This window comes from Tasmannia lanceolata, unplaced genomic scaffold (assembly GCF_043159265.1).
Source record: "Tasmannia lanceolata isolate RefF3 unplaced genomic scaffold, GAP_Taslan_0.1 ptg000013l, whole genome shotgun sequence".
In the NCBI taxonomy this organism is placed as follows: domain Eukaryota; kingdom Viridiplantae; phylum Streptophyta; class Magnoliopsida; order Canellales; family Winteraceae; genus Tasmannia; species Tasmannia lanceolata.
Genome location: NW_027518690.1, coordinates 48,304,087 through 48,331,344, shown reverse-complemented (window position 1 = coordinate 48,331,344; position 27,258 = coordinate 48,304,087). Strand labels below are relative to the sequence as shown.

The following is a 27,258-nucleotide window of genomic DNA, read 5'->3' as shown; positions in this document are numbered from 1 at the left end:
TTTTTTTTTCCCATTACATTTTAGTGGAGAATCGAAATAGGAAATAGAATATGACATTGGTTCCGATTCCTAATTCCCGCAATATGTAAAGATCATAAGGGTATTAATGTCTTTTGATATGAAAAAGGTCTATTGACTTTGTTGGTTTCCTCACCAAATCGATTGCAAGCGACATTCTATGGAGAACATGGGGCTTTTATTGTCCTTGTCTATTTAGGACTTATGAGACCAACCTTTATACTACGAAGGGAAATGATATATTGACCCTTTTTTTTCACTTTGGCCGGCCCCCTCCAGTGTAAAAGAGTAGTTATAACCAAGGTTTTAAATTTCGGTTTCAATACATATTTCGGACCCACGGAAATCTGAAATTTAGGCAAAATCCGAAATTTCGGGCCAAAATCTGGTAAAAATTAAAAAAGAGTATTTAATTCATTTCGAAATTTCGGCCAAAATTTGGTAACATTTCTTCTTCTTTTTTTTTTAAAAAAAAAAATTACATTTTCTCAAAATTTCGGTTTCGGTCTCCACCGAAATCCAAAATTTAAATCCATAGTTATAACCCAAAATGGGACGCAAGCGTCCATCGCAGAAGGCATTTCACGGATGGTCTGTTGCATTTGACAGCAGCCACCTCGTGAATAAAAACAAAATGTACTGAAAACTGAGCTTCTGTAGCTGCTGTCGATGCAACAGACCATCCACAAAATGCCTTCTGCAATGGATAAACCGACATTCCAACTATAAATAATAAAATATTAATAACTTTATTCTTCTCTTTATATATAAATATGACTACTGTTTTTTTTTTCTTTCACTAAAAGTGGGTGGCCCGGTGAAGAAAAGGGGGTGACTATATCCATTCCCTTTTTATTGTAACTTAGAGAGTGGGCCAGTGACAAGGAACTAATGAAGGACCATTTATACCGTGTCAGTGTGTGAGGTACAGAAGAGAGAATAGAACAAAGCGATTCTCTGTCAGTTTCTGATTCGAATTTGTCATCACTGAACAACTTTTTTAGTCGGCAAGCATGCATCCATGGCTAAACAGGGAATGAATATATTCGCCAAACCAGTGTTCAGTAAGTGGGGTCGGAGTCGACTAACATAGAATATTTCATGGTAGGGGTCCCACCAAGCATTATTTCCTGGGGCTGCCACCTCTATAAGCAACTAATCCAATGGTTGAGATCATTTTGATCGTTGCAGCCAGTGTTTTGAATTATCCAAATCATTAGCCACTTTCTCCACTTGTCGCTCTTCTAGATTTAAGATATTTTTCTATATCCAGGTTTTTCTTGGAGTTTCTTCACACATGAGGGTCATTTCTGGAATGCTGAATTCAGAACGGTCTCGCATGGTTTGGTGAGATATTTTCCATTGATTTTTGATCCCTTCATCCCTTCTTATACCAACCCTCTTCATATTCTCTGTCTCTCTCTCTCTCTCTCTGCTCGCCGGAAAAAATGGCGAAACCCACATTTCCCCTCTTACTACTAATCCTTTTACTCGCCGGAGTGGCGAAAAGCCGTTACATAACTGAGACAACTTCCGATCTGGTTTCCGACGGAATCAGCCATGTCCGGCCATCTTCATTTCTCAGTCTAGGATTTCAATCTGCTACTGATACCTGCGATCAGACATATGGATTCTTGCCCTGTACGACTACTATTTTTGGAAATCTCTTCCTAATCCTCGTCTACGGATATCTAATGTTCAAAGCTGCGACCTATCTCTCGAACGGGAGCGAGCTCCTTCTCCAGGTCCTTGGCCCTGGTATTATCGGAGGCCTCTTTCTCCCTATTCTTGGTGCCCTTCCTGATGCCATGCTCATCCTCGGTAAGCTCTGTTTCCTTCTCGTTGCATTTGAGTTACTGTTAATGTTAGTAGAAGCTTTTACCTAAATCCGGGGGAGAGCCCCATATTTACCTTCAATTACTGTAGTCCATAATAGATCCCTCTCCTCCCTAAATCTCCAGAGTCATTTACCAAGCAAGGCTTTTTTGATGTGCCAGGTTATTACGAGAAAACGATTTTCAAACTATTCATTGATTGGATTGCCAGCGTTGAAAGTTTCTTTGATTGGAGAGAAATATTGGAATGAGGAAAATGCAGTTTGGTCAAGATGAATTAAAGGGCCCTGCACTGGGCCACTAGCCTATGGAACCACCAATAAGAAGTTGATATTAGATCAAGACAATGTGCAATTAATACATGGTAGGAGGCGAATGTCAAATTAGGAGAAAAATTTATACGCATGGATTATGAATAGATCTTTTAGCAAGCTGCAACTCACCAATACAGGGGGGTGATCGTTTGACGACTATAACGATAAATTCTTTCAATTGGTAGCTTGCGCCGATCCATTGGAAACTAGAAAAGTGTGGCAACAAGATATGGGCTTGGATTCTAGCCATGGATTCAATATGTGCTTGTTCTTGTTCACTTGTGGAATATGGACGTGGCATATCAAGTTGCTTTGCAAATTGATGAAATTTTTTGTAGAAGTGTTTGTGTTTGAAAACTTCAAATTGAGACAAGCATGTCTAGTGGAAGATTCATTGGTAGTTCTCCATCGACTTTTATCGGAATTGAATGAGTAAAAGACTTGGAAAGTGATTTGAAAAAGGAGTATGACAATTCTACAAATCATGTAGACCCTTTCAAAATTTGATTGGGGCATGAAGAAATTATAGAAGAAAAAAAAATGTAAAAACCAATAAGTAAGTTGTATACCAATATCATGGTGTTATTTCCATGATTTAAAAACAATAAGAACAAATTCAATACATTGTAAAATCATCGCAATAGCATTTTGTCAGATACCTGTTGTGGTGAATTGAATTTATCTGCGAAAATTGTCACAGTTCATATGTTTCTTTAGTGCCCAACTAGCTAAGGGAGGAAGATGAAGAAGTTGAGAAAGGTTGTTCCAATTACATTGAAAGTTTTACTATCCCTCATAGTTGTTATTTGATGCAAATGAAGTATTGGTGCGTAGTTGTTTAATAATGTGGGCATGATCTTTGCTATACTTTTTATTAGTTATGCCAATTTTCCAACAGGTAATTTATTCAAGTTTAATCTAAGTCTCAAATCTTCGTTAAGATGAATAACTTTTGATGTTTTATTTTGTTTATCTGATTTCACGAATTGAGTGTATGAGACAGTGCATCCAGTCAATATCAATTTTTTATCATGTTCATCTAATCTACCTTTTTTTTTTGCCTTTGAAGTATCCGGTCTTTCTGGAACTACAGAAACTGCTCAAAGTCAGGTCTTGATTGGAATGGGCTTGCTTGCTGGGTCAACTGTCATGCTTCTGACATTGCTGTGGGGTTCTTGTATTGTTATTGGAAAATGTGATCTTTCACAGAATTCAACGTCAATCGATATGCAAGATACAAAGCGGTTCAGCCTAACTGGTTTGACCTTTTTCCAATAATTTTTTAGCATAGTTTTTGAATTTTACTAGAAATATGCTCCTGTTTATTTTTTCATCCACGGAAAATAGTTTTAATTGATTAAATGCTTAGCATGTGTTATTCGATATCCACTGAATTTGCAACTTGGATGTACATTCAAACACACCTTAAGCAGTGATGAGAAAATCTGTTTTATTTATGTACTCATCTGGCCTGAACATGTTCTCAACAAGCACAAATGGTAACCCTCTCCCCCCAATGTTCAATAGAAAATATGGTAAAAAGGAAAAAGAACAAGATGTGGGAGAAACCACAATTTGTGAGCTGATTGTGCAGTCGCTTAATTCCCCACCCCCAAGTTTTTATTAATCCTTTAACAAAGAATGAGCCCATCAAACATATCAAACATAAAAAATGAGTTCTATTAGAAGTGAAAAGATGAAACTGCTACTGCTCCTAAATATAAATGATCATAAAGGGCAACTTATCTCTCAAGACTCCTTTCAAGCTGCCATGTTATTTTTGGTTTAGTTACTTTCTCTTAAATAGTAACTAGGGATTTTATCTTTCAAGAGAGCTGTTGCGTTTTGTAGTTTTTATTCTTGGAGGTGTTTCCATTAAAAAAATAATTCTTGGAGGGGTTTTTTGTGTCAATTGGGGAAATGGGCCATGCTTTTTGTTCTTAAGGGTTTTATTCGATTGGTATACTTATTTAAAAAATAAGGATCCAGAGTGAAACTAGGTCTCTTTCTTAGTTGTAAATGCTACTTATAAGGGGTGTAGAAGACAACTGATATGTTTCTTGTGTTATTTTGTTGGTTTCTTCAAGCTTGAAAGGAAAACAACTTGACACACACACACTCTCTCTCTCTCTCTATATATATAATGGTTTTAGTTGCTCAGTGGACTTCTTATGATTCACATTCATAGTTCATGTTTCCTGGTTTCATAGTTCATGATTCCTGTTTCATCGAGGGTTTCCACTGTACCACCAGAAAGTCCTTGGCGACTTTCTGCTATGTTTCCTCTACTACGCTTGGTGTCTTCTGGTCCTATCACCCAAGCCTACTCAAGGAGAGCTATTGTTGTTATGATTTACGACTTTTCAACTGCTCTCAATCCACATTCCATGGGTGCTGACCTGAAATTATCTGTTCAGTGCAGATATCTGGAGATGAGCATCGAATCCCTCAATGATAATGTCATCAAATTATCAGTCATTTCTTACAATTGTTCTTTTATGAACCCCAATGTTACCGTGAGACTTATTTTATTTCCCATTGGTAGCATGCTATGGCCAAGGAGATTTCAATACGTACTTGGGATCTTGTATCTCTTAAACTGGAAGAATGCTATTGGGTGTTAGTGAGTCTATAAGGTTAAGACTCACTTTAATGGTTCTCTTCACTATAAGGCCCAACTTCAGTAAGGATCTCCTTTACTGTTGTTTCAGTTTCTTGGTGGAAAATGCCTCTTAATGGAGATGTTTTTTTAGGTATATATGAAGTTTTCTTTTGATTTACCTCATTCATAGCATCATGTTGTCTTCATTGTGCATTATATGGCCTGAGATAGGCTCTATAGGCTTGGTTTGAAAATTTCAATTCTAGGGTTGTGACTTATGAGAGAGTTGAGATTGCTTGTGTTGAGTTTGATGTCCAACTAATGGGGACCGTTCCAAGGACTATGTTCTAACTTTTATATGTCCTTTAGTTGTCTTTTATGTCCCTTATAAGTTATTGAAGGAGTGCCACAGTCTTTTCCTACCAAAATACTTTAGTTTTTTGAGTTATGAGTGTTTTAAATAGGTCACTCACATGTATTACAAAAATTTTAAGTGGGGATAGTTTTAACTCACCAGAGGGTATTTTAGTCCAAAAGTATTAGCAAGAGGGCGAGCCTTGGTGCAGTGGTAAGGTTGCTCCATTATGACCTCGTGGTCACGGGTTAGAGTCACGGAAACAGCCTCTCTGCAAAGCAGGGGTAAGGCTGCGTACATCTAACCCTCCCCAGACCCCACAATGGCGGGAGCCTCGTGCGCTGGGCCGCCCTTTTTTAGTATTAGGTTTTTAGAAGTTTCCAGTTCTCTTATTTTTCTTATATGTGGTAAGCCTGGGGGCACTTTTCTATGATGGAATGAATGAATGAAAAGCAGGGTTCTTTGCTTCTTTGCAAAATTGTAGGTGTGATTGTGTGAAGCCTTCATCCTCAAGGTGCAACGCTTTGATCTTCTCCAAGGTGTGAAGCCTGAAACCTGGATGCGATGTCTAGAGTATTGATAGTTTGATTCAAACATAATCTCCTTCTTTTGGTGAGATGTGAAGGAAAACTCTTAGTGGGATGCCTTGAGATAAGCATCATGTGTCTTCATTACTTGCAATCTACGTTTCTCTTATTTTCTCCTTTTTTTTGGTTACTTCTACACAATCTGGCCAGGAACTGAAAATATTCATTTCCCCTGGCTAAAATTTCAGAACCTTATTTTTTTCCTTGTTTCTCGCCATAATCCATGCAGCCTTGAATCTTTTTTTTTTATGGGTAAGCTGGGGTCAGGCAAGACCCCTACCAGAATAATTAATAAAAAAGAAAAGCATGAAGATCATGAGATGCACCCCCTCTACAGGCAGAGGGAAACAAAAACAGAGATACATAGAAACCAAAAGACCAAAAGAAGAACCTCTCAAAGATAATGGAGAAAAATAACAAGGACAATCGACATAGAAACGACCATTAGCAGCCAGGACAACACCAAGGAAACTCAACCAGCACTGCATCTAACCGAGCTTTAAGGGGGGATTGGCAATGGTAGGCAAAATGCAGGTAGGAGATGGGCGCACCCTTGAATCTTGTCCAAAACCCTTGCATGCACCTAGAGGTAATATTTTTTTTCAATGTAATCACATATTTTGGATTCAAAACCCTAGTTTCACCCATTGTTTTCACTCCTAGTGTCCCATAGATCCGTCCTACATATGTTTCGTACCACATCCTACATCAAATTTGGTATGGTATCAGAGCTCAGGTTGGAAACATGCCATCAAGATACAATCTCGATTGAATAGTTGAGTTGTTGGAAGACTTAAACAGCAAATTTGAACAGTTGCAGTCCCATTATGATTGCGTGGATCGTACTCACCGAGATTTACATGCATGTTTTCTAGCCTTAGAGACTCCACATGTTGCATCAAAGTTAGGTGTTCGTACCGGAACAATCATTGCTGTTACATTCTACGGAGGGCACAAAATTAGAGCAATATCATCATACAAAGCTGATTTTGACGATATTTATCTCATATGCATTGTACGAGAATAAAGTTGGTGATGATCTTTATTCAGTACGCATGGAAAAGAAGACTAGTTCGATAGAGTCCGCGAGAGCTTCAATTATAGCCAAAGGATGTGGATGCTGTTACAAAAGAAGTCACGATGTCATTTATTCTCCCAATGGTCCTAAAACTTTAAGTGTTAAACGAAGGGATCCAGGCGCAGTGGAAGATGCTGTGGAAACCATGAAAACAAAAACATTTCCCTTATTTTAAATCCCAGAAATCCTAGATTACTAGATTCATGATGATGATCAAAGTAAAAAACACATAAGGATAGAAATTATACCAATCGGATAGTCTCTGCTTGATTAACTCCTCGTCTGGTTTCTGCGCTTCTCAAGCACGAAGTCCCCAAAAGTGGAAGTGGTGGCTCCCTTTGATTGTGACAGGCAATGGAGGATTCTAGATCTAATCTAGAACAAGAAGGGATTGATGGAAAACTAAACTGCAGAACTTTTGGGAAGAAACTAGAACTAGAAGGTGAAAACATTTGGGCTCTTATTTTCTCTGGAGGTGAAAAATCATTTTTGGAAGTTGAAAAGTATACACAACGTTTTGCCCTTCTTGTATTTATAATGCCAATTTGAGATAATCATCAAACAATAAATATTATTATTTTAAAGAGCCCTGTAATTTCTTCCCACTTTCTCTCTTATCTGGATCATGATTGATCACTCTGGCCAATAGGATTGAAGGATTTGAAATTGAACCAATCAGAATTAATATAATCCATTGGCCAATAAGATTCAAGTATTCAACAAACCAGCCCTATATCAAACAGGATTCATTTTGCACCAATTTTGACCCTTAGTTCGCTGAGTTGATGATGATCTTCCACACCAAGTTTCAACTTATATGCTTGAATGTGGGGTTCTGCATAGTTATCTGAATTTAGGACATGATTTTGGGACTGCAGCCAAAAATCAGCTTCTAATTTCTTCTTGCCTTGATCTTTTTTTTTTATTCTTTGATTTCTTTGATGCAGATGAGATTTCTTTTACATCAATTATTGAACTTGACCTTTTCAGAAAGAGCTTCTAAGGTTTAAAATTGTTTTTGCAGAGATTAGTCTGTAATTTGAGCTACCTTTCTGCTTCTAATTCTAGATGGATGACAAAATAATCCACACATTTTTTTTTTCATTTTTGCAGGGTCAGGTGTTACTACTGACGTGTGGACGAGTTATGCTGCAAGGATCATGGTTATATCTGTGGTCCCATTTATCATTGTGCAAGTACCACAGATTTTCAATTCATCATCCGGAAGTCGTATAGCAATCTTGATTTCTCTCACCGTTTCCATTGTGTTCCTACTTTCTTATTGCCTCTATCAGGTAAACAAGTTTTAAATTTTGGTTTTGGTTTTGGTTTCGATTTTCCGTTTCTGTTTCATTTGGAAATTTCAGTGGAAATCCTGTAAAATCACATAAACATATGGAGACATGCAAATGATAGAATTTAAAGATGAAATCTCAGGGAAGGCTAGAATAAGTACAAATACATACTTAGAAATCATCGCATAAGCAACACAACCATACATAATGGTTTAAAAACATCGAACATCTAGTGACATGCACGATAATAATTTTCACATGTAATTCATATAAATATTTATACATAGTACATGCACCATATTTCATATGTAATTCAAAATATAATTATGTAATACATACTGATATATTATATCACTATTACACTTACGGTTTTGGTTTATGCATTTCAGTTGTTTTCATTTCGGTTTTGGTAGGGATGTAAACGGAAACATTTCGGTCATTTCGTGTCGATTTCGGTGGAAATTGAAATCCATTCAAGTAACCCATTTTACTCGTGGTATTACTAAATCCAAAAACTAGTTTTGTTGTTTGTCATGTGTGATGTATGTACGATGAAGAAAGTAAAACAAATTCAGTGTTAAATTAATAAGCATGTAATGTTGAAGTGAATATAACTTTCTTCATTCTTTATTGTTTTATGAGTATTCTGTGTATATTGAAATCTGTGCAATTTATAACTGTCCCAAGTATTGTCCCTTGAACTAATTTTAAACTAATTTGACAGTTATAGGATAAGTGTGAGCTTCAAAGTATTGTTCTTGAATGGCTCTCAAATGCATTCCAAAAATGTCAGGGCCACACATTTATGAACAATATGTTCTCACGCCTATGTGTTCTTAGTCTCATCCGTTCTTCAAAAGCAAAAGGTCAACATCCTGGCAATGAATGGTGTCCAGCAGATTGTATTGTATCCAATATGTCAAAAGGTGCTCCAGGCAAGCACCTTAGTTTTTTCAAGGGTTTCTTGCCTAGTCGAGACCTTACGCAGCCTGTGAGCAAAATTCATTGCATGACATGAAGGAGATTAAATGGGCACACAATTAAAAAAGAATCAAATTTTCCAATTAGAGGTTTTGTATTTCGTTGATATACAGATGGTGTGGGAGTACAACTCTCTGCCACTATCGAGCGTTAATTTGATTTTCTGAATAACAATAAGATATCTCTTATTATCTCTCACCAGATCTCCATCGAAAATAATTCCAATGTCGAGAGCGTAGCTACACCCTCAGGCAAAATAGGGGTTTGGATATCAGCAAAAGGTCCTGTGTCTGTTTTGTCATCCATAGTACGTATTTTGACACAAGGAGGGTGACAAACTGGGATAGCCTAGATGCCATTGGATGTCCATTCAACAAACAGACAATAGGTCTAATGTGTGTGTGAGATACATTGGCACCTCTATCATGGAATTCAGCATCACATAAGCAATGCGTAAGCTTTATTAACATTATAGGTTAATAACCATAACAGTCTGATCCTAAGTAGTTCATATTTGGAAATCCATGCCTAAAGCAGGTAATTTACCATTTAGCAAATTAAAATCCGGTGTATCTTGGTATTTATTAAATTACAGATGAGTTTTCAGAAAATATCCACATGCGCAGAAACTTACACACACACATAGTGTGTGTGTGTTCTCTTTGATATGGTTTTTTTTTATTCTTATGTGTTTCCTTTCGAGTATCCTGCAGATCTTTCAACCTTGGATTCAGAGGAGAAAACTAGCATATGCAAGGCATAAACATGTAATATCAGGAATGTTAAAACATTGGCAAAGGGATGCACTAGGAAAGCTCCTCACCGATACCGGTGAACCTAATTATCCTGTTATAAAAAAGTAAGTCTTTATTATGTATTTTCTGCAACTTTGGACATTCTATAGCGTGCTATGGTTGGTCATTATTTCCCTTCTGTAACTACAGATTATTTGAAAGAATCGATCAGAATAAAAATGGATCGGTATCACCTTCAGAGCTAAGTGCACTGATCATAGGGATACATTTTGAAGAGATTGATTTGGACCAGAATGATGCTGTACAAAAGATAATGGATGAATTTGATACGTCTCGCAATGGGTCTATTGATGAGGATGAGTTTTTGAAAGGAATAAAAAAATGGCTTGACGATGCTAAGCGCTCTGTTCCTAATCCTGGTAATTACTCAAAGAAATTTGCAAATGACTTTCATCAGGTAAGCTGCCTCAAGGTATTTCTTTCCAAGGTGTTAAAGTATAAAAGATTAATTAATGCCTTCTCCAACAGCTTAAGGTTTTGGAGTAATTGGTTGTTTCACATGGTATCAGAGCCAAAAGTCTGAGTTCAAATCTCCTTGGTAGCAAAAATCCACATGCAATGGCCAAACCCAAAAGAGGCACCACATGTGCCACGTGTAGGCCAACCCTAGAAAGAGGGGGCCACACATAAGGGGGAGTGTTATAGTATAAAAGATTAAATAACGCCTTCTCCAACAGCGTAAGCTTTTGGAGTAATTGGTTGTTTCACACAAGGTTTGGTCTGAACTTCTTCAGCATGCCACTTTATTGTGTCTTAATGCATATGTAGAAAACAAAGGAAGACCGTGATATGCTGGTTGATAATAGTGATGAGGCTGTTGAGGGGGTTGATAATCCCACCCAGATCTGCGTTAAAGCGGTATTATTGTTGCTCTTGGGGACTGTCATTGCGGCTGTAGTTTCAGATCCTCTTGTGGATGCTGTTGACAATTTCTCCACTGCTACGAGTATACCTTCATTCTTCATCTCATTTATCGCAATGCCAATGTTTACTAACTCTGCTGAGGCTGTCACTGCAATTATTTTTGCCAGCCGGAAAACGCAAAGGAGTTCTTCCTTAACATTCTCTGAGGTTTGTTTCTCTCGCAGTTTTGTACTTTTTGTTTGGGCATCTGTTGAAATAGCGTAGGTGATTAATTGCATGTGATTTTATGCTTTAAAGAATCTTATTTCACAGATTCTTGTGATTACACCGACACATTCATCACAATTGATAGGAACAGGGGGTGGCTTACATAAACTTTAAACCTCTCACAGAAATATATTCAGGAGTATTGTGGTTTTAAAAAGATGGATGGTCCATCTAGATGAGCATTTGCCACCACCATCCCTGCAAATTGCTACCCCGATTTTCTTGACTTACTTAACTAGTATAATTAGCTTGTTGTATATAGCCTAGTTTAGTGATCACTACTGGAGTGGGCTATCAGGGAGGTATTTTTGTAAGTTTAAATTTGTACATTCTAGCATTTATTTATGAGCCAATCTGACAATAACTTTACAGATTGGCACTGTCAACCTGACAAGAAATCTAACTTATTTGCAAGCTTAGTTTGTTACAATGGCCAATAAATACAAAACTAACAGAAAATAAAATAAAGAAAAGTGAACATTAATCATTCCAGCTCCAGCTTCTTTTTCTATCTGAATCCATTCATTGGTTTCCTATTCAAGTTGTTTAGAATTTACACCATATCAAGCCTTAGAAGTGTATGCTAGTGCCTCACGATCTCATGCTTAACTTATTCTTTGTTGTCTTTAATTATTATTATTTTATTCTCTAGACTTGTATAATGTATTGTTCCCCTTATATTGCCACGTCTGTTTGGAATTCATAATCCTTAGTTCAGTGATTTCTAATGTCTCTGCATCCCTAAGGGGCCGTTTGGATTCGGGGATTTTAGAATCCAGGTTTTTAGTTTGAAAACAGTGTAAAAGATGGTTCATGATCAAGCTGTTGTATGCTGTCTTGACAACGTTTCTTGGATTTAAAGTAAGAAAACCAGGTTTTAGAAACCTCTCCCCCATCTTGAGATTCCTAAAATCTGATTTTCTTACTTAAAATCCAAGAAACACTGCCAGGACAGCATACAACAGCTTGATTGTGAACCCTCTTTTACACTGCTTTCAAACTAAAAACCTGGATTCTAAAATCCCCGTATCCAAACGGGGCCTAAATGTCTACTACTATGAATTGAAGAAGTTGACAAATGAGCTACACAGTAAAAAGTTTAACCTTCACTCAACTCAACTAAGCCTTTGTCCCAAACTAGTTGGGGTCAGCTAATGAATCCTTTAGAAAATTTTCATGAAAGGTGAAAGAATCTACTCCGCTCAAATTGACTAAGTCTAATCCTGACACTAGTTGGGTTCGTCTACATGGATCATTTTCTTCCATTCTCTCCTATCTAAGGTAATGTTCTCTGTTATGTTCCTAGCCATCAAGTCTTTCCTCACTGTTTCTACCCAAGTTGTTTTCGGTCTGCCCCTACCTCTTTTTACTCCATCAACTTGGCACAAGTCACTTCTTCTCATTGGAGCATCCAAAGGCCTAGCCTACATTGGATAGCCCAAACCATCTTAAGCGGTGCTCTCTCATCTTCTCCCACATTTAACCTTCACTATAGGCATTAAATGTAGTGAGATGGTTAACTAATAATTAAGAATTTTTATTGATGTAATCCAAGCAAAATAACAAGGACCACCCATTTTGTCAAAACCTATCTGTCTTGGCCCTACAGGACCATATTTACTAGTTATATCATCTACAATGTCCTGAATCTCGAGACGCTCCTCAACCCAGTCATCTACATAATTGAGATAGGTTTTTTTAAAGGTAACAGTTTTATTAATGTGGAAAAACAAGATTTCGTCAGACCGGACAACATGTCCCACTGATGCAAGCATGAGAGACAAAACCTGGTTTAGCAGTATTGTGATGCGTGTCCTTGGGAATGAGTCCTCCCAGGTTTTTAGCTTCTATTTGTTAGGAGTAAGGGCATGTCTATCAATAAGAGTTTTGGAGAATTAGTCATCTCAAGCTGTAGTTGCTGTTAGTTTTTATTTGTTATCAGCTGGTCTATAGATAGGGATAAAGTAGAGTGATTTTAGGAGTTGTGGTTCAGCATATAATATTGGTATTTACATAGTTGATTTCGTAGAAATGAAGCAATTTCTGGATCTTCATATTGGTTTCTTAAGAGGTTGACGTCCCTCAAAGAATTCTTGTTTTGTGAATAAACCAGTCAGCACATATCAACTGGTATAAGAGCAGCTACCACGTCCTGTGTTCAAGTCATGGAAGGGGCAAACTGTGGAGAGGCAAAATTTAGATTCCTTGTTCATTGGCTATGAATGCCTTGAATCGTTGAAGAGGGAAGACATAATTGGGGTGGTTCGTAAGATCCACATGGACAAAAAGCTCACGATCATGTTGGTTGGGATTTCTGAGGTTTCCTTATGGCGAAATTGGGTTTTATAGCGGGAGTTGGATGGGGGAGTGTATTTGTAATCCTTCCTTTTCTTTGGTCTTTACTGGTGAATGGTAGTCCAATGGGTTTCTTTTAGAGCTCTAAAGGTCTTATCAAGGAGATCTTTCCCCCTTACTCTTTACTATGATAGGCGAGGCATTGAGTGGGCTTCTTAGAAGAGGGGTGGAGTGGCCTTTTCATGTAGAGATGAGGGGAGAGTGTGGAGTATATCATCTCCACTTCGTTGATGATACATTTCATATTTTATAGAGATAATAAAACAGATTGATGAGTTTGGCTTTGGTGAAAATGGACTGTTGTGGGCTTTCAACGCAAGATTTGTTACACATGGATCGAAATTTGGAATATGAGGATGTAGAAGGACAAGAGAACTGCCAAATGGGCCTTCCCACGTGTAATGTAGTCAAGTTAAACTTCAATGGGTGCTTGTTTGGTAATCGGGGTAGTCGGGGCTCAATCAGGATCGAAAGTGTTAGTAGATATGATAGGGAGGAGCTTATTTTGGCTTACTCCAAGTCAATTGTAAATGCTGATTTTACCAAAGCCAAAGGCAAGGGCCCTCTTGCCAGGGCTGCACATCTTTAAAAAGGATTTAGGTAAATCTCTATGGATTGAAAGGGGATTAGTTGGACATGATTGGTTGGGTGCTGTGAAGAGGTTATGGATCATGGAGATTGGCTATTGTTCTAAATGAAACTTATTTATAAAGAACTAGACGTTATATTTTTTTTCATGTTTTAAAGAATACGAATGAGGTAGCTGTTGTCACTCGGAAAAAGAAAGAAAGAATGAGGTTAATCAGTACCAGTAATGTAGGGTTTCATTGAGTTAATCAGATCATTACATCACCATCAAGTTATTTACTCACTTCTGATCTCTCAATGCATACCTGTTAAGATATATGATCAGTACATGTATACGTGTGATACAGATTCACTAACTAAAAGTGTTGGCTGACTCCTTCCATTTGTCGTTGTTTCTACAGATCTACGGTGCGGCGACCATGAATAATATCCTTTGTTTGGCTGTGTTCTTGGCTCTTGTATACGTGCGAGACTTGACGTGGGACTTCTCGGCCGAAGTGCTAGTCATTCTTATTGTTTCCATTGTAATGGGTCTATTTGGTAGCTTCCGTACCACGTTCCCACTTTGGACATGTTCTATAGCATACCTGTTCTACCCGCTGTCTCTAGTGCTGGTTTATGTTCTTGATTATGTTTTCGGGTGGTCGTAGACTCTTGAAAACACAAAGCAACTATGAAAGTGGGTGATGGTGAGTCCTATGTACCGAAATTTTATTTTCCTACTTTTTTTTGTCTATAGTAGATTTTAGCATGAGTGTCTTTGGCTTGAGATGTTACCAAAGCTTATATATCCTTATGTATAATTGGCATTTTTCCCAATAAGTATGACAGTGCATCTTTTTTTCATCATCTTGATAGTAATTAATCTTTTTTTTTTCCTGTGTATATAGCTTGTTCTGGAGTCAAACCTAAACATGTGAACTTGACATGAGCTCCCTCTCTCAATGTGGGGCATGTACTCGTTACGCATCCTAAGTGCGGCCTGCCTAGGTATGGGACTAGGTGAGACCCAGTCTTGTATGGGACAGATTAAAGGGCCTACGCTAACATGCGCCATCAGCAATGGAGCTTATAGCGCATAGGTTACTTTTAAGGATATTGTTTGGATTGCAGGAGTTCTTTATTATAAAGAACTAATTTAATTTCTGACATATCCATAGAATTTTTACCAACTAAATAGCGTAAGTTGTGGAAATGACCAAATAATATTGTTTTTGAAAATAGTAACATTCAGTACGTTTTCGCATGTGGGGCCACTTTAGTTGATGATCCAGTCTAATTGGGGCCCATAAGATATACGAGATGTATCGTGTATTCGTGTGTGTATCCTAGAAGTGAATATGATGCCCGTCACTCGTGTTCAATTGGTTTCCGACTATCTGTGGGAATTCGACGGAAAGCTTTCCGTCACGGGAGTAGAACTGTAGAAGATGACGATCCAACGCTTTTCCTTTTCTTTTCCAAAAGAACACTTTTTTTTTTCTCCGCTTATTTTCTTTTCTTTCCCTTTTGCCTTTCCTTTCCTTTCTCTTTTTATTTTTAGGGATAATTACATTTACACCCCCCTAGTTTCTGACATATCCACTTCCACCCCTATAGTTTAAAATGTGACAAATACACTCCTGTAATTTCAATTTGTTTAAGGTTTGCCGCCTCAGCTGAAGGTTCGTCCATAGATTGAAGAGTTAGGATGATCCGATGGAGCTGATTTTTTGGGCATATCCTATCTATGTCAGGACCCATCAAATGAATGCTTTGGATCATTCAAATAATGTGGGTGCCCAAATCCAAACACTGCCAAAAAATCATGGATGATCCAAAGCGTTCATTTGATGGGTCCTGACATAGATAGGGTGTGCCCAAAAAATCAGCTCCATCGGATCATCCTAACCCTTTAATCTATGGACGAACCTTCAGCTGAGGGGGCCTACCTTAAACAAATTGAAACTACAAGGTGTATTTGTCGCGTTTTAAACTATATGGGTGGAGGTGGATGTGTCAGAAACTAGAGGGGGTGTAAATGTAATTTTTCCTTATTTTTATTGCCACCTCATTCCCAAGAGACACGAGACATCATCCCACGGATTCCGCTGAACTGATCTTAGCACTACAGCTGTACTCCTCCCATCTGACCAAATTACCCCTCCCTTTCACCTTTAAACTGATACGAACACTCCCTTCTCCTATAAGTCTATAAGAATACCCAACTTTCCGGTCAGTCTTGTTCCCACTATCCCCAAATTGAAACCCATATAGGCTCTTAAACAAGTATAAAATGACAAAAACGTTTCCCCTGTTAAAACCAGCAATCTCCCCTGTTTTAATAAAAGCATTACATTTCATTAAAAACCCATTACACTAAACGGCTATATTCTTTCCAGACCTCCATTTTTCCTTACTTTTCTTCTAATGGCGACCCTTTATCTCCTCCTCTTCTTCTTTTCTTCCATCCCCATCTTCTCCGTCCTCGCATTGCCCCCAAATTTCCCCGACTCTGAACAAATCCTTAACCCTAACCCTAACCTCTCTCTAAAACCGAGAGAAGCTCTCGAATCCGATAAAACGGTGGCCACTCCGGATCTTTGGTGCGTGGCGAAGAATAACGCGGAAGATGCCGCGTTACAGTCGGCATTAGATTGGGCTTGTGGGGCGGGAGGGTCCGATTGTCGGCCCATCCAGCAAGGGGGCTCATGCTCCGACCCCACTGACATTCAATCTTTCGCTTCCTACGCCTTCAATGATTATTACCTCAGAAATGGGTTGAGCCCACAAAGCTGTGACTTCAGTGGTACCGCGGCACTCACTTCCTTGAATCCTAGTACGCTCTTTCTCTCTTTCTGATTAGGGTTTTTACAGGCTTTCTCAGACCCGTATCGGCCGATGCATGTTGAGTATCGGCGATACGCTTGGTATTGAAACTCCTATTGCTTCTGAAATGGGATGAGTTTTTGTTTTGTATATTTACAGGTCACGGGAGCTGCGTATTTCCATCCAGGTGCGTTTCTTTAATTTATACGGATACTATTTTTAGACTGTTGATTGTGCACTGGAGTTTGTTCGAATTTTCTAAACCATTGATTCGAAGGCCATGGATCGGATGGTTAAGATTGTTCGGTCTGTGTAGTAGGGCCACTGTACGGACCGTCCAAGGTCAGACTCATACATGTCATAACTCGTAACTATGACTCACGTTGGTCTCTTTAGTTTAGATAGGTCCTTTCGAATCATCTAAATCTTAACTTAACGTTTAGTGTGGAGTAGGGCTGCAACTCGGGTCGGGCGGGTCGGGTTTTTTTTTTTAAAACCCACGATTCCCAAACTTGGCCCCACCCATGATAAATCTCGGGTCGGGTTTTTTCACGTTGACACAATTTTTTAAGGAAAATTCTTGTTTGGCAAGGCAACTCAACTCATAGAAGCAGAAATTACACTCACATTACACTTGAATCAAACAATGCTGTAATCAAACAATGTTGTAATTACAATCAAACAATGCTGAATCAAACACTTGAATCAACTCAACTCATAGAACGAGAAATTACACTCACATACAATAACAGTGGGTGCGTGGGTTTTCACTTTTAGCTTTTAACTAACAATAGAAAAAAATGTACATACTATAACTTATGTAACTCGGGTCGGGTCGGGCCCCTTCAAACCCGGCTCGACCCGAGATTCATGCGGGCTTTTGAATGCTCAACCCGGCTCGACCCGAAACCCATGAAACCTGAACCCAACCCAAGCTATTTTCAGGTCGGGTCGATGCGGGTCGGGTAAAACCCGGCTCAAGTTGCAGCCCTAGTGTGGAGTCCCTTCACTGCATCTGCTCATTTCTCTGATCTTGATTGGACGGCTGTCAAAGTGCAGAGACAACGTTAGACATAACCCAAGTGGGTAGGCCACTGCTTCTTGTGGGGTGCACTCTCCCTACCTGTGAAAGCTATTCAACCTGTGAAAGCTATTCCTTTTCATGGAGTTCTTTTTCATTATTAATTCTCATCTGAGTTCGAACTTTTTCGTATGAGTCAATGAAAAAACTTACTTGACTAGTCCGAGTTAATGAAAAATTGATCGTGTCGTGTCAACCATTGACATGCCCGAGCCGACTCGGTTTTACCTTGGCCGAGTTTTTGCCTGAGACCCAAATCAGTTGTAAATTTTAAATTTAAATATATGCTTGCTTGCCATATTTTCTTGTTATAGAACATGTTGTAATTGTATGAGTTGTTGTTTTAGCACTTCGGCGAGGAACGGGAGCTTTACTGGTACTGCAACAGGGGCGATTTATGGAGTCGTCGGGCCTGCTGGAGCAGATTTAAATAACAGTCCCATTGCATTCAAGTGCGCCTCACTCCTAATCATAGCTCTGTTAATGTTAACAGCTGCATCAATTTTCCAATAAATTCAAAAGAATATATGGCTTTTCCCAATCTTTGTCATCTGTTAGACAGTGGGTTTGTAGATGGTCTTTTCTAGCTCTCAGATGGTCTGATCCATCCCCTTTATGGCTTCTAGTAAGGTAGGCCATTTAGGAGGTATTGAAGAGACGTTAGGCCGAAAAAATGTCAATTATCTTTGTATTTATTCAATATGGGGTTGTAGATTTTTCTGCCAAAATCAGTAGCCTAAAGAAATTTTACAAGTATAAGATGTTTACTAGCTATAAAGAAATTTACCTTTATACGGTATTTAATAGTTAGAGAAAACTTAACATTTATAAGGTTTTTTAAACCTCGGTGAGCCACCAAGTTTTCTTTTATTAGTATGAGGGGTGCTAGCAAAACGAGATCCTGTTTTGTCTGTCTTGAATAAATCCTTTGGATTGACTACCCGGCTTGGATTATTTTGTCTTGAATAAATCATTGGGATTTGCTATCAGGGCCTTGCTATCCCTATGGAGAACAACACCTATAGATTGCACCAATATGAGAGTAGCAGAATTTCATATGGGAGTTCTCAGGTCGTTGTGGACTCTAAATGGGCCTTGTTTAATTGAAAAAAAAAGCGATATGCAAGGCTCCCTCCTTAGGTCGATGGAAGCCCTAGGGAGGGAGGCTCTCTCTCTCTCGTCTCCCTCTCTTCGTTTGTATTTTTTGAGTCTCGTCATTTCTTTCTCGCCTCTCCCAATTGCTGGCAAAAGATGAGCCGTAGAGGTCGGACATAGAACTATGGGGGCCAGATGTGGAGTATGGTTTTTCCGTGGTGGCTAAATCTGGGGTTGTGGAGGCCAGATCAGGGGCCGTGGAGGCTGGATCTAAAGCCGTGAAGCTGAATCCGGAGCCAAGGAAAACCCCGGAGGTAGTCAGAGGCCATGAAAGGCCATGGGTTGCTGGATCCGGAGCCGTGGAAGGCCGGCTATAGGCGGAATGATCTTATTTTTTCAGGCTGTGGATTACCGGATCCAGGGGCCGTGGAGGATCTGTGAGGCTGTGGGTTGCCGGTTAGCAATGGGGTGATGGGTTTGACGGTAGGAGGCTGTGGTTTTCGGAATCAAGATCATGGGTGGTGGCTTGAGGGCGGGCGTGGTGGCTAGTGGCAATGGAGGTTGCCAGATCTTGATGACGGTGGTGATGGCTGAGACTCCCCCGGCAGAGATGATTTTTGATGAGGTAACGGAGGTGAGACGGGAGGTGGTGACTGCGGTGATTGGTGGTGGTGCGAGGTGGAGGTGGAGGTTGCCAGAGTTCCGACGATGTTGTTCGGTGGTTGGCTATTGTACACGGTGAGGGCGCATGATAGCTCTAGGCTTTTGAGCGGGATTTTTGAAAATCGAATTCGAAATGTGGTGGAGAAGTCTGCGTGATGTGGCAGGTCATGATCTTGACTTGGGAGGCCCCACAATATGGAATTTTTTGTTTGACTAGATACAGTTAAGGCTATTGGGTAATGTAAGTGTAATGGGTTTTCTTTTGGGCCAAGGAGAATGCTCCTGGGTAATTCATACTATGTAAATCTGGTGGGACTACTGGTCCCCATTGTAAATTTTGCTGGTATGCATATATTTGTCAATTTTGAAAAAGAAAAAAGAAAAAAGCCCAAACTTTTATATTTCAAAAAGAAAAGAAAAGGCCAAACTAAATCGTTCAAAAAAATAAAATAGAAAAAGGCCCAAACAAAGCCCAAATTACATTTTGGCTATAGATCTATATCTATTTAGGTTTAACTATAGACAAAATGATAATTAAATATATATGAAAATAAAGGCCCATTGGAATTAAAAATTGTTCATAAGATCTTAACCGGCCCCATTTTTCGGTGAGCTTTTAGCTTGGACACTAAGCTCCTGTTATCAACCCAAAGCCTCTTAAGCCCATTAGCAACCGATTGGTGCCTACATTGGGATCAGAATGTTGGGGATTCTACGTGAAAGCAAAGATCCCACATCGATATAGTGGATAGATGTGGATGGGCTTATAAGGATTTGGGCACCCTCCCCTTAACAGCTAGCTTTTAAGGTTAAGCTCTACCCGGGTCCCAACTGTAATTGGTCAAGATAAGGGATTGGGGCCTTTAGCTCATTGGTTTTAAGGCTTTGTTTGTCAATATTGAGGTCGCAGGTTCGATTCGAGCTTACCTACCAAAAACAACCAAGAAAAGAATTGGTCAGGCCTACAATGAATGGCTAGAAATTACCACACCCATTGGAAAGTCATGACAATTGAGTTGATGGCTTGTTAAACTTAGGGGTGGCCAACCGGTTTGGTTCTCGGTTCTCGGTTCCTTTTTTTTCGGTTCTCGGTTCTCGGTTCCATGAACCGTAAGAACCGAACCGAACCGTATTACACAGTAGGACCGAACCGAACATAATCGGTTCGGTCCGGTCCGGTTCTTCGGTTCTAATGGCTAATTATTAATTATTAATTATAATTTATAAAAACTTTTAATTAAAGTTATAATATAAGTTACTTTCTTATTATAAGAATAGTATTAACTATTACTTATTAATATTATAAGTAATTTATATTATTAAGTATATGTATAATAGAAATATAAAAATATTATATATATATATATATATATATATATATATATATATATATATATATATATATATATATATATATATATATTCAAAGTTCGGTTCTTCGGTTCCGGAACCGAACCGAGAACATTAGACCCGGAACCGAACCGAATAAGTTCGGTTCTTCATCAGTGGAACCGAACCGGACCAAAAATATTTTTTTACAGTTCGGTTCCGGTTCGGTTCTGGTTCGGTTCTGGCCACCCCTAGTTAAACTAATCAAATGTCAAATTGTTCACATTCAACCAGGAAAAAGCCAAAAGTCCCCATTGGAAAGTCATAACAATCGAGTTGATGGCTTGTTAAACTACTCAAGTATCAAATTGTTCACATTCAACCAGGAAAAGCCAAAAGTCCTTAACAAAAACTCCGTTTGTGACCTACAATCCAAAGATCCCTTTGCCGAGAGAGAGAGAGAGAGAAGAACATCCATTGCAATAATTAAAACAAAAATTTAAAACCGTTCATCCATTATAGAATTACAGTGGGCCCACTTTAAAGGATGATCCAATCCATTCATTTGTTGGGCCACAACATAAGTAGGCTGTTCCCTGTAAATCCATCTCCTTTGAATGTTCCTAACTCTCCCATCCAAATTTCTATAATGTACAGTCCTAATGAGAATTAACAGTTTGGATTATCCTGTGATGTGGGCCCCAAGGTACTTTTTGTAAAACTACAACCGCAATCTCAAAATTCAGAAGCCATTACTGGAGAGCATTTCTTTCAAAAAAAAATATTAGAGAGCGCCCCAACTGTATTATCATTATGTACACACTAAGGAGAAATTATAATTGTAAAACAAAGAAAAGGGGAGAGAGAGGGAGAGAGAGAGAGAGAGAGAGAGAGAGAGAGAGATTGTTTTTCTTTTTCTTTCATGCCCAAATTCATTGCCTCTCTAAATCTTCTAAGGCATCACCTTGCCCGCATGTTTGCACTCTCCTCCCAGACCTTTCTCTAGTGAGACTAATCATCCTCCTAAACGAGCTCCGAATTCCAGACCCACCTACCTTTGATGATTGTTCCGGGGTATCCGATGTACCCTCCGAACTCATCCCCAAATCCAGTGGAGGAGCAGATGCACTCACTGTTGTTGACTCACCCGATTCAACTTCGCCTCGAGGCTCCGCCCCACTTCGGCAAATTGGGCACGTAGAATGGGAATCCAACCACATATCAATACACTGCACATGGAACGTGTGCTTACAGTTTGGAAGAACTTTAACCATCTCATTTTCCTCTAACGCACCCAAGCAAACCGCGCACTCGACCCCCGATTCATCAGTTCTTTTGTAGATGAACATGGGCAGTTTCTCGATAACCGAAGGGTCGAGCCCCGTCATGGGTTGCACACCATGTGTGTGTGTTACTGTCACGCCGAGGCTCATCTGAAGAAGTGTGGCTCTCCGTCTAGCTTGGCGTTGGAGGACGATCCTCGCGTGGATATGAAGTATGACGACGACGACGACGACGAAGAACAAGCAGGTGATGGAGGCGAGCAAGATTTTGCTACTTATGCCGTACTGGTTTTTGCCTTGATCATCTCCGGAGAACCCGTTGTTGTCCGACATGGTGGGCTTGCTTTAAAGTTCTATAGCGTGCAATTGGAAGAGACCCTCTCTTCTGTTTTCTACTTAGAAGAAGCTTGAGTTATATATATGAAAAGTCTTGGGTTTTTTTTTTTCAAGACATCGTTCTTGACGAAAATCCATATTGCTTTTCAATTGACTAAAAGAAACCATATTTTTAATAGCTAATATGTCTTCTGTAAGGGTGTCAATTTTGGCTCGGGCTCGGAAGCTCGCTCGAGCTCGGCTCGAATCCTTAACGAGCCGGCTCGTTAAGCTTAACGAGCCGAGCCCGAGTTAGGCCAGGCTCGACTCGGCTCGGCTCGTTAAGGCTCGTTAAGAATTTAATATGTTTAAATATATATATTATATATTAATATATACACTAAAAGGGTTGTCTAGGGAGTGAAAGGGGGAGGCAAAATATGTCACTTCTTTTTTGAAACCCCATTTGTTACTTGGACCACCCCCTAGTGTAAAAAGAGTAGTAAAAAAACACTAGATAGGGCTGTCCAGGGAAAATGAGGGGTGTAAAATTAATATAATTCGAGCTCGATAAGGCTCGCGAGCCTGGCCGAGCCTGACTGAGCCGAGCCGAGCCGAGCAGAGCCTGGTTCGAGCCCGAGCCCGAGCCGAGCCTGGCTTTTGAGCTTAACTAGCCTAGCCGAGCCTGGCCAAGCTCGGCTCGGCTCGTTTACACCCCTAGTCTTCTGCAATGGAGATTTATTTTGTCCTTGCGTGGGTTCATGCATTCCATGGGTGGTTTGATCTGTTGTTTTAGTCAGACAGATGATCAAATTCAACCAACCCTAATAAATTTATTTTAAAATGGAAAAAACTTCAATTTAACAAAACAAAAGATAAGAGAGGAAGAGAGGAAAAGTAGGGGTGCCAACGGATCCGCTATGTCTTAGTCACGATCCATTCAAATCCCTTAGCGGTCAGATCGGATTCGGAGTGTTCTTCGGGGATACTTCTTGTGCCACGGTCACAATCTATTTCAAATTGGACCGTCCATCGGATTGTCCCAGTAGATCCTACTTACAAAACATAAAAAAGTCTCAGCTTTCTTCATTTGAAATAAACTCCAGAACTTCTTTAATTCAGAAAAGAATTAGTCACTATATCTAATAACAACGGATTTTATTGTTGAAAAGAACTCCAATGTTCGAGGGTGCGTGACTATAAAACTTTCTATTAACTAATCCTTGTTGAGGACGAGTGGGAAGTTCACAGGGAGAAAAACCAATTGAGGAAAGGAAGAGAAAAAGATGTTTGGAAAAGGGGGGAAGTCGAAAGTCATAAGCTAAGCAATAGTTACTTCATTTTTATGAAAATACCCCTCTTTTAAGACTTATTATAAGAAATTTTTTAGGGTATTTTAGTAAAAGGACGTCGGATCATGACTATCCATCGGATTTTTTTGCCATAACTTAATCACGATCCAAAATTTTTCAGATCTGTAGAGAATCCAAAATATGTCCATGGATCCTTCTAGTGTGCCTAGATTCTGTTTATTAAGGTTCCGATTCGGACTATCAATCGGACCGTCTGTCCATTGACACATGTTTCTTTGGAAGTTGGAAGAAAATCAAAAGTGTTAAATTAGTTTTTCTATTATTAATAAGGAAACTTGGTAAGTGGGTTAAGTTTAAAGATTATGTTGTTTGCAAAGAAAAAAAAAAGTTTAACTTTGCTAAGTTTATCATAAATGCGTAAGACTATGAAGGGCTCCGTAGATTTTGATGGAAATATCCACTATACTTCGAACGGGATGGAGTGCCAATTAGACCAAGAGTAAGATTGCATAAGAATTAAGAAATCACTTTTATTATATGAGGAATTCTAGATTCACAAGGCACCCCTATTGGTATCAAGGGACCCAATTCACATTGGATCCACCTTTGTCTATGGCACGATTCTTTTAATCCCTCTCGGTTGGATCCTTCTCGATTGAATCCTTAATCCTACCTTCTATGGCAGTGTCATGATCGCTTTACAATTCGCATGCGCCATAGTGTTTTAACTTCTGCAGTCGTTTTACATGTTTAAAATTTCGTACCAAGTTAGAATTTTTCTTGTGTTCCCTACAAGGAGAATACATTGTGTTTTCAGTACCCTACAAAAAGATTATATGCAAAAACTAAGTTAGGTCTGTTGTTATGTTATACATGATATATGAATTTTTATAAGTGTAAGCTTGTGTAGTCCAGTATTTTTCAAAAAAATATTGTACGGCCAACACTATAGGATGATCCAAACTGTCTATTTGATGGCCCACAATACAAATAGGTTGTGCCCCCAAAAAACATTTCCATAGGATGATCTTAACAATCCTATTTATAGAGGTATCCATAATATGCATTTCCTCTGTAGATCGGAGGGCTAGGATCATCCTATGGAAATGATTTTTGGGCACAAACTATTTACATTGCGGCTCATCAAATGGATGGTTTGGATCATACTATGGTGTAAGCCTTACCGTACTTTTTGTAAAGTATTGGACTATACGGGCTTACATCATAAAGAATCTCGATCAAAAATATCCCTCATGTTTAGTCAATTCATATAAAAGGATGAAGACTATTATGCAATTTTTCAAGGAAAACACTTTGAAAACGGTATTCCGTTTGGAAAATAACATCGGGCATGACATCACCATTGATTTGACCTTTTGCAAAGTGTAATTATTGCTTTTATGAGGATTGACGCCCATTTTTTTTCGTTTCCCGGGAAAACAAGTGAACAGAGGCTAAAGGTTTTTTTTTTTTGGTAGGTAAGCTGGGGTTTGGCAGGACCCCTAATGTTTAACTTCATAAGTTTTTTAGCCTATGCAAATGAGAAATTGAAAAGATTTATGGAGTGGTGAGACCTCAAAAACATTCCTGTGGGTCAAGGATTGGTGAGCGTTCTCCACTAGCGAACACGTCAGAAAATGGCCAATTTCTAGAAACGAAAGCATTGAAATTGCTTGTTTGTGGAGACGAAGAAAAAAGAAAGTGACTGATAGATTTTTTCCTGCTGCAAGTCTTTGGCTGACTTGATGAACTTGTACTCTTTTCCTTGTTATGGGTTAAATTTTAGGGGTGCAACTTGGGTCAGGTTGAGGCCGACCCGAATCCAACATGAGGAACCATTTACTCAACTCGACCCGAATTCCAACCCGATGAGATTGAACCCGACCTGACCCCACCCTAGGAACCCTTTATTACAACCCGACCTGACCCCACCCTAGGAACCCTTTATTACAACCCGACCTGAGATCAACCTGACCCTACTCGAGTTTTTAAGCTTTACTAATATAAAAAATATTAAAAAAAATTGGGTTCACTTGGGTCGGGTTGCCCAAGCCCTCAACCTGAGTCCAACCCGAACTCAACCCGAGGTGGGAAAACTCAATCCAACCCGACAAGACCTTTTTTCGGGTTGAACCGGACCTGAGTTGCACCCTATTAAATTTCTTGGTGGCAGAACGTTAACGCTGTTTTGGTGAAATCCTAACCATACGACCAGGGAACTTGAACGTGGATTTTTATTCATATATTTTTTCGTATCCATACGACCAGGGAACTTGAAGGTGCATTTTTATTCATATATTTTTTTTTATTTATATATTTTTTCAATTGATTTATAATAATTTATTAAATCTTACGAAAAAATATATCAAATGTGGTCCCGTAGCTCAGTTGGCTAGAGCGTTGGTCTTATGAGCCGAAGGTCGCGGGTTCGAGCCCCGCCGGGACCAACTTATATTTGTTCACCCCCCATTGTACATATCGAAAAACGTTTTTTAAATTTTGGACGATGTACGATAATTCACACCCCTGTTACACATCAAAAAACGATTTTTAATTTTGGACGATGATAAATTCGACCTCCCTTACGATAATTCGCACCCCTGCTGCACATAAAAAAAAGCTTCTTTTTTTCAAAAAATTTTGGGCGATGATAAATTTGCACCGTCTACAATAATTCACACCCCTGTTACACGCAACTCACGTTACATGGGGTGCGAATTTATCATCCCCATTTTAAATTTTTTGTTAACTTTGACTCGATTCGGGAAAATCTCTCATGCTTAGCTTGGTTCCTTTCGGTGGCTCGGAGAGTGGTGGAATGGGAAGTCAAAGGGACGAGACAGGGATTTTGATTTGCCTGGAATTAACTCGGAAAATTGTGTAATAGTGTTTGGTTGCACGCAAGGTTTTAAATTTCAATTTTAGTACCGGTTTCAGATCCCACCCCCACCAAAATCCGATTCGGACCGAGTTTCCAAAATTTTGTAACTATTTTTTTTAATAAAAAATGGCATTTAATCGAAATTTCGTACTGGATATCCCGAAATTTGGAATTTCGCGAAATTTCCAATTTCGGGAAATTTCGGTTTCGGTCCCCACCGAAATTTCGGTCGAAATTTAAAACCATGGTTGCACGGCATATACTCAGAGAATTGGAGAAAAAGTAGGGGGTGTCATTATCAATATAGGGAGAGAGGAGAGAGAGAGAAGAGAGAGAAAGAGAGAGCATCATTCCCTAGAAAATTAAACTTTGATTCTTTGCCTTTGGAAGTAGGGGAGAAGAAAGAGACAAGCAATTCTTACATGAGAGGCATCAAAGGGAATCAAAGGGAGTCCAATGCATTTTGACAACCAAACGTGGAATGGCATGTCAAATCCAACCAAATTCCAACAGCAGCTGCCGAGCTTTTGTGCAAC

At 39.2% G+C, this 27,258-nt stretch overlaps 3 protein-coding genes and 1 non-coding gene across 4 annotated transcripts; 3 read left to right on the top strand and 1 right to left on the bottom strand.

Annotated features, from left to right (window-relative positions):
- The first annotated feature begins 1,314 nt into the window (after positions 1-1,314).
- Positions 1,315-14,803, top strand: LOC143890395 (sodium/calcium exchanger NCL1-like). Its single transcript, XM_077395048.1, has 7 exons — positions 1,315-1,839; positions 3,237-3,425; positions 7,903-8,084; positions 9,779-9,924; positions 10,010-10,277; positions 10,649-10,951; positions 14,356-14,803. Exons 1-7 carry the CDS (start codon positions 1,467-1,469, stop codon positions 14,602-14,604), a joined length of 1,710 nt encoding a protein of 569 aa, XP_077251163.1. The 5' UTR covers positions 1,315-1,466; the 3' UTR covers positions 14,605-14,803.
- A 1,002-nt stretch (positions 14,804-15,805) lies between these two features.
- On the top strand, positions 15,806-18,624 carry LOC143890396 (PLASMODESMATA CALLOSE-BINDING PROTEIN 2-like). The gene is made up of 3 exons (XM_077395049.1): positions 15,806-16,772; positions 16,922-16,949; positions 18,191-18,624. Exons 1-3 carry the CDS (start codon positions 16,364-16,366, stop codon positions 18,354-18,356), a joined length of 603 nt encoding a protein of 200 aa, XP_077251164.1. The 5' UTR covers positions 15,806-16,363; the 3' UTR covers positions 18,357-18,624.
- Positions 18,625-21,416: 2,792 nt separating this feature from the next.
- Positions 21,417-22,587, bottom strand: LOC143889300 (E3 ubiquitin-protein ligase ATL41-like). Its single transcript, XM_077393474.1, has one exon. The coding sequence runs from the start codon at positions 22,544-22,546 to the stop codon at positions 21,863-21,865; it is 684 nt and encodes a 227-aa protein (XP_077249589.1). The 5' UTR covers positions 22,547-22,587; the 3' UTR covers positions 21,417-21,862.
- A 3,627-nt stretch (positions 22,588-26,214) lies between these two features.
- Positions 26,215-26,288, top strand: TRNAI-UAU (transfer RNA isoleucine (anticodon UAU)). Its single transcript has one exon. It is a non-coding gene; the product is annotated as a tRNA-Ile (tRNA).
- Positions 26,289-27,258: the final 970 nt, after the last annotated feature.